The sequence below is a fragment of the Oncorhynchus clarkii genome, chromosome 3 (assembly GCF_045791955.1).
Source record: "Oncorhynchus clarkii lewisi isolate Uvic-CL-2024 chromosome 3, UVic_Ocla_1.0, whole genome shotgun sequence".
Taxonomy (NCBI): Eukaryota; Metazoa; Chordata; class Actinopteri; order Salmoniformes; family Salmonidae; genus Oncorhynchus; species Oncorhynchus clarkii.
In genome coordinates, this window is record NC_092149.1 from 5305421 (window position 1) to 5314018 (window position 8598).

Consider the following 8598-nt stretch of genomic DNA (forward strand, 5'->3'; position numbering starts at 1 on the left):
AGAGGGGGAGGGAAAGAGAAGGAGAGAGAGAGAGAGGGAGAGAGAGGGAGAGAGAGAGAGGGGGGAGGGAAAGAGAAGGAGAGAGAGGGGAGGGAGAGACCGAGAGGGGAGGGAGAGATAAAGAGAGAGAGGGGAGGGAGAGACCGAGAGGGGAGGGAGAGATAAAGAGAGAGAGGGGAGGGAGAGATAAAGAGAGGGACAGTTTGTGATTGAGAGAGAGAGAGAGAGAGAGAGAGAGAGAGAGAGAGAGAGAGAGAGAGAGAGAGAGAGAGAGAGAGAGAGAGAGAGAGAGAGAGAAAGAGAAAGAGCAGAATTAAACCAGAGAGAGAATACTTACCAAAGTCCCCGGGGACAAAGATGTGGTAGACGCAGGTCAGACTCTGGGTATAATTACGGGGGTAATTTGGGGACAGGACGGTCCCCTCTGACCCTGTCGAGCGGCCTCCGCACGGCGCTGTGAAAACACCAACATGTCAATATGACTCCCAGGTTACACTACCTGGGGGAAATACATGCAGCTACGCAGCAGAAACAGGAATCAGCAAACAGTATTTCCTGCTGCCACAGCTGCACAGGGAAGCAGAAAAAATCAGGAAAACATGAGGAGAAACTGTCAGTTTGTACACTTAAAACGCTGACTAACAGTCTACAACATAATGAGATATTACAGGACAACATATAGGACGTTTAGAACGAGAAGGAGAGGGAGGGAGGGAGGGAGGGAGGGAGGGAGAGAGGGAGGGGAGGGAGGGAGGGAGGGAGGGAGGGAGGGAGGGAGGGAGGGAGGGAGGGAGGGAGGGAGGGAGGGAGGGAGGGAGGGAGTTGGGTTTTTAGGACAGCAGACCATGAACAAATTAAGATTGGGATTAAGATTTGGGATTTGGGATCGAGATCGAGATCGGGATCGAGATACACACTGAACAAAATTATAAACACAACACGTAAAGTGTTGGTCCCATGTTTCATGAGCTGAAATAAACAATACCCAAATGTTCAAAGTGCGCAAAACAAAACGGATTTCTCAAAAAAACTATTGCACAAATTTGACCGGTGTGGCATGTCAAGAAACTGATTAAAACCGAAAAACATTACAAAGGTGCACCTTGTGCTGGGGATAATAAAAGGCCATTCTAAAATATGCAGTTTTGTCACAAAACACAATGCCACAGATGTCTCAAGTTTTGAGGGAGTGTGCAACTGGCATGCTGACTGCAAGAATGTCCACTGTTGCCAGATAATTAAATGTTAATTTCTCTACTATAAGCCGCCTCCAACATAATTTTAGAGAATTTGGCAGTACGTCCAACCGGCCTCACAACCACAGACCACTTGTAACCACGCCAGCCCAGGACCTCCACATCCAGCTTCTTGACCTGAGGGATCGTCCGAGATGAAACTGTTGGTTTGCACAACCGATGAATTTCTGCACAAACTGTCAGAAATCGTCTCAGGGAAGCTCATCTGCAGGCTCGTCTTCCTCACCAAAGTCTTGACCTGACTGCAATTCGGCGTCGTAACCGACTTCAGTGGGCAAATGCTCAACTTTGATGGACACTGGTACGGTGGAGAAATGTGCTCTTCACAGATTAATCCCAGTTTCAACTGTACCAGGCAGATGGCAGACAGCGTGTATGGTGATGTCTTGGCGAGCGGTTTGCTGATGTCAACGTTGTGAGCAGAGTGCCCCATGGGGTGGTGGTAGGGTTATGGTATGGGCAGGTTTATGGTATGGGTAGAGTTATGGTATGGGTAGGGCTATGGTATGGGTAGGTGTATGGTATGGGTAGGGTTATGGTATGGGTAGGGTTATGTTATGGTTAGTGTTATGGTAGGGGTAGGGTTATGGTATGGGTAGGGTCATGGTAGGGGTAGGGTTATGGTATGGGCAGGTTTATGGTATGGGTAGAGTTATGGTATGGGTAGGGCTATGGTATGGGTAGGTGTATGGTATGGGTAGGGTTATGGTATGGGTAGGGTTATGTTATGGTTAGTGTTATGGTAGGGGTAGGGTTATGGTATGGGTAGGGTCATGGTAGTATGGGTAGGGTTATGTTATGGGCAGGGTTATGGTATGGGTAGGGTTATGTTATGGGCAGGGTTATGGTATGGGTAGGGTTACGGTATGGGCAGGGTTATGGTATGGGTAAGGGAATGGTATGGGTAGGGTTATGGTATGGGCAGGGTTATGGTAGGGGCAGGGTTATGGTAGGGGCAGGATTATGGTATGGGTAGGGTTATGGTAGGGGTAGGGGTAGTGTTATGGTATGGGTAGGGTTATGGTATGGGTAGGGTCATGGTATGGTATGGGCAGGGTTATGGTATGGGTAGGGTTATGGTATGGGTAGGGTTATGGTATGGGAAGGGTTATGGTATGGGCATGGTTACGGTATGGACAGGGTTATGGCCCTCACCTCATGTCTCAGCATGATAATGCACGGCCCCAATATTGCAAGGATCTGCACACAATTCCTGGAAGCTGAAAATGTCCCAGTTCTTCCATGGCCTGCATACTCACCAGACATGTCACCCATTGAGCATGTTTGGGATGCTCTGGATCTACGTGTATGACGTCGTGTTCCAGTTCCCGCCAATATCAAGCAACTTCACACAGCCACGGAAGAGGAGTGGGACAACATTCCACAGGCCACAATCAACAGCCTGATCAACTCTATGTGAAGGAGATGGGTAAGAGCTGCTTGAGGCAAATGGTTTGTCACACCAGATACTGACTGGTTTTCTGATCCACACCAGATACTGACTGGTTTTCTGATCCACGCCCCTACTTTTTTTAAGGTATCTAAGACCAACAGATGCATATTTGCAATTCCCAGTCATTTGAAATCCATACATTAGGGCCTAATTAATATATTACAATTGATTAATTTCCTTAAATGAACTGTAATCTTTGAAATTGTTTAATGTTGTGTTTATATTTTTGTTCAGTGTAGATTGAGAATAAGAAGTAAAATAGAATCACATTCCCTGTTCATTAGATTACTTTTCTATGATTATCTTGGCCATAATAGTTCATATCATTATCTTGGTCATTATAATCATATCATTATCTTGGTCATAATAAACATTATCTTGGTCATAATAATCATTATCTTGGTCATAATTAATCGTACCATTATCTTGGTCATAATAATCGTTATCTTGGCCATAATAGTTCATATCATTATCTTGGTCATAATAATCATACCATTATCTTGGTCATAATTAATTGTATCATTATCTTGGTCATAATAATCACTATCTTGGTCATAATAACTGTTATCTTGGTCATAATAGTTCATATCATTATCTTGGTCATAATAATCATACCATTATCTTGGTCATAATCATTATCTTGGTCATAGTTAATCATACCATTATCTTGGTCATAATCATTATCTTGGTCATAGTTAATCATACCATTATCTTGGTCATAATAATCATTATCTTGGTCAAAATAATCATTGTCATTTAAATTTGCTGTCTCCTCCTTGGTTTATATCAGTGTCATCAGAAGACTGTGTGAAACCCTCCTGTAGTCCATTACAACAACACAGTACTACCAGCAGTCTGTCAGTATATCATATCTATAACTACAACACATTACTACCAGCAGTATGTCAGTATATCATATCTATAACTACAACACATTACTACCAGCAGTCTGTCAGTATATCATATCTATAACTACAACACATTACTACCAGCAGTCTGCCAGTATATCATATCTATAACTACAACACATTACTACCATATCATATCTATAACTACAACACATTACTACCAGCAGTCTGTCAGTATATCATATCTATACCTACAACACATTACTACCATATCATATCTATAACTGCAACCCATTACTAACAGCAGTCTGTCAGTATATCATATCTATAACTACAACACATTACTACCAGCAGTCTGCCAGTATATCATATCTATAACTGCAACCCATTACTACCAGCAGTCTGTCAGTATATCATATCTATAACTACAACACATTACTACCAGCAGTCTGTCAGTATATCATATCTATAACTACAACACATTACTACCATATCATATCTATAATTACAACACATTACTACCATCAGTCTGTCAGTATATCATATCTATAACTACAACACATTACTACCAGCAGTCTGTCAGTATATCATATCTATAACTACAACACATTACTACCAGCAGTCTGCCAGTATATCATATCTATAACTACAACACATTACTACCAGCAGTCTGTCAGTATATCATATATATAACTACAACACATTAGTACCATATCATATCTATAACTACAGCACATTACTACCAGCAGTCTGTCAGTATATCATATCTATAACTACAACACATTACTACCAGCAGTCTGCCAGTATATCATATCTATAACTACAACACATTACTACCAGCAGTCTGCCAGTATATCATATCTATAACTACAACACATTACTACCAGCAGTCTGTCAGTATATCATATATATAACTACAACACATTAGTACCATATCATATCTATAACTACAGCACATTACTACCAGCAGTCTGTCAGTATATCATATCTATAACTACAACACATTACTACCAGCAGTCTGCCAGTATATCATATCTATAACTACAACACATTACTACCAGCAGTCTGCCAGTATATCATATCTATAACTACAACACATTACTACCAGCAGTCTGTCAGTATATCATATCTATAACTACAACACATTAGTACCATATCATATCTATAACTACAACACATTACTACCAGCAGTCTGTCAGTATATCATATCTATAACTACAACACATTACTACCAGCAGTCTGTCAGTATATCATATCTATAACTACAACACATTACTACCATATCATATCTATAACTACAGCACATTACTACCAGCAGTCTGTCAGTATATCATATCTATAACTACAGCACATTACTACCAGCAGTCTGTCAGTATATCATATCTATACCTACAACACATTACTACCAGCAGTCTGTCAGTATATAATATCTATAACTACAACACATTACTACCAGCAGTCTGTCAGTATATCATATCTATAACTACAACACATTACTACCAGCAGTCTGTCAGTATATCATATCTATAACTACAACACATTACTACCATATCATATCTATAACTACAACACATTACTACCAGCAGTCTGCCAGTATATCATATCTATAACTACAACACATTACTACCAGCAGTCTGCCAGTATATCATATCTATAACTACAACACATTACTACCAGCAGTCTGTCAGTATATCATATATATAACTACAACACATTAGTACCATATCATATCTATAACTACAACACATTACTACCAGCAGTCTGTCAGTATATCATATCTATACCTACAACACATTACTACCATATCATATCTATAACTACAACACATTACTACCAGCAGTCTGTCAGTATATCATATCTATAACTACAACACATTACTACCAGCAGTCTGTCAGTGTCTCAGATCTTTAGCTGTTAATTATGCAGGTAATTTGTTGAGAGGATTTTAATGCAGTCACCTCAGCAGGTGGGCACACACACACACACACCAGACACAACACACACACACACACACACACACACACACACACACACACTAGTCAAACTCAGCAGGTGGACAGAGAACACTGTTAACAAACACATTGTCATTTGTCAGAGAGAGGCACCAGCTGGTCCAAGTCTGTATGGGAAACAACACCTCACGACACACACTAAACACACACACCAAACACACACACACACACCAAACACACACACACACACACACACCAAACACACACACACACCAAACACACACACACACACACACAGACACACCAAACACATACACCACACACACACACACACACACACCAATCACACCACACACACACCAAACACACACAGACACACCAAACACATACACCACACACACACACACACACACCAATCACACCACACACACACCAAACACACACACACACCAAACAAACACACACCAAACACACACACACCAAACAGACACACACACACCAAACACACATACACAGTGAGGCTAGCACCAGCTGGAATGGGCTCTCCCTGTCACCATGCAGCCATCCTGAATTGAAAACTGCACAACAGCCCCCAAACACCACAAGACCTGAGAGGCTGTAGGGAGGAGAACCATGTCATGAGACATACAGTATGTGAAGGCTGTAGACAGGAGAACCATGTCATGAGACATACAGTATGTGAAGGCTGTAGACAGGAGAACCATGTCATGAGACATACAGTATGTGAAGGCTGTAGGGAGGAGAACCATGTCATGAGACATACAGTATGTGAAGGCTGTAGGGAGGAGAACCATGTCATGAGACATACAGTATGTGAAGGCTGTAGGGAGGAGAACCATGTCACGAGACATACAGTATGTGAAGGCTGTAGGGAGGAGAACCATGTCATGAGACATACAGTATGAGAAGGCTATAGACAGGAGAACCATGTCATGAGACATACAGTATGTGAAGGCTGTAGGGAGGAGAACCATGTCATGAGACATACAGTATGTGAAGGATGTAGACAGGAGAACCATGTCATGAGACATACAGTATGTGAAGGCTGTAGACAGGAGAACCATGTCATGAGACATACAGTATGTGAAGGCTGTAGGGAGGAGAACCATGTCATGAGACATACAGTATGTGAAGGCTGTAGACAGGAGAACCATGTCATGAGACATACAGTATGTGAAGGCTGTAGACAGGAGAACCATGTCATGAGACATACAGTATGTGAAGGCTGTAGACAGGAGAACCATGTCATGAGACATACAGTATGAGAAGGCCGTAGGGAGGAGAACCATGTCATGAGACATACAGTATTTGAAGGCTGTAGACAGGAGAACCATGTCATGAGACATACAGTATGTGAAGGCTGTAGACAGGAGAACGAACCATGCCAAGACTTAGCAGATGTTAATGTGAGTGATGCTAAATGCTTGTGCTTCTAGTTCCGACCATGCAGTAATATCTAACAAGTCATCTACCAATCTACCATAGTTTCCTAAGAACGCGAAGAGAGGCGGGCCATCTCTGTCAGCGACCGGATAACATTAAGTCAAGGTGTCTGAGTCCCAAATTACAGCCTATTTCCTATGTAGTGCAGTACTTCAGACCAGGGCCCTATTCCCTATGTAGTGCAGTACTTTAGACCAGAGCCCTATTCCTTATGTAGTGCAGTACTTTAGACCAGGGCCCTATTCCTTATGTAGTGCAGTACTTTAGACCAGGGCCCTATTGCCTATGTAGTGCAGTACTTTAGACCAGGGCCCTATTGCCTATGTAGTGCAGTACTTTAGACCAGGGCCCTATTGCCTATGTAGTGACCTACTTTAGACTCGGGCCCTATTCCCTATATAGTGCAGTACTTTAGACCAGGGCCCTATTCCCTATATAGTGCACTACTTTAGACCAGGGCCCTATTCCCTATATAATGCACTACTATAGACCAGGGCCCTATTCCCTATATAGTGCAGTACATTAGACCAGGGCCCTATTCCCTATATAGTGCACTACTTTAGACCAGAACCCTATTCCCTACGTAGACCACTACTTTAGACCAGGGCCCTATTCCCTACGTAGTGCACTACTTTAGACCAGGGCCCTATTCCCTACGTAGTGCACTACTTTAGACCAGGGTCCTATTCCCTACGTAGAGCACTACTTTAGACCAGGGCCCTATTCCCTATGTAGGGCACTACTTTAGACCAGGGCCCTATTCCCTACATAGGGCACTACTTTAGACCAGGGCCCTATTCCCTACGTAGGGCACTACTTTAGACCAGGGCCTTATTCTCTTTGTAGGGCACTACTTTAGACCAGGGCCCTATTCCCTACGTAGGGCACTACTTTAGACCAGGGTCCTATTCCCTACGTAGGGCACTACTTTAGACCAGGGTCCTATTCCCTTTGTAGGGCACTACTTTAGACCAGGGCCCTATTCCCTACGTAGGGCGCTACTTTAGACCAGGGCCCTATTCCCTACGTAGGGCACTACTTTAGACCAGGGCCCTATTCCCTACGTAGGGCACTACTTTAGACCAGGGCCCTATTCCCTATATAGGGCACTACTTTAGACCAGGGCCCTATTCCCTATATAGAGCACTACTTTAGACCAGGGCCCTATTCCCTATATAGGGCACTACTTTAGACCTGGGCCCTATTCCCTACGTAGGGCACTACTTTAGACCAGGGCCCTATTCCCTACGTAGGGCACTACTTTAGACCAGGGCCCTATTCCCTACGTAGGGCACTACTTTAGACCAGGGCCCTATTCCCTATATATAGTGCACTACTTTAAACCAGGGCCCTATTCCCTATATAGAGCACTACTTTAGACCAGGACCCTATTCCCTATATAGGGCACTACTTTAGACCTGGGCCCTATTCCCTACGTAGGGCACTACTTTAGACCAGGGCCCTATTCCCTATGTAGGGTACTACTTTAGACCAGGGCCCTATTCCCTACGTAGGGCCCTACCTTAGACCAGGGCCCTATTCCCTATGTAGTGCACTGCTTTAGACCAGGACCCGAGGTGTTGTGTTTTGTTGTGGTTACAGTGCATCCTGGGACTATTCATATC

At 43.2% G+C, this 8598-nt stretch overlaps 1 protein-coding gene across 1 annotated transcript in view; it reads right to left on the reverse strand.

Annotated features, from left to right (window-relative positions):
- LOC139405583 (CUB and sushi domain-containing protein 3-like) overlaps positions 1-8598 on the reverse strand; it is a 493337-nt gene that overhangs the window by 297708 nt on the left and 187031 nt on the right. The window contains exons 28-29 of the mRNA XM_071147995.1: positions 548-567; positions 338-454 (exon numbers count right to left, since the gene is read on the reverse strand). Coding sequence (XP_071004096.1) covers positions 338-454; positions 548-567 — 137 coding nt within the window. The remainder of the gene's footprint in view (positions 1-337; positions 455-547; positions 568-8598) is intronic.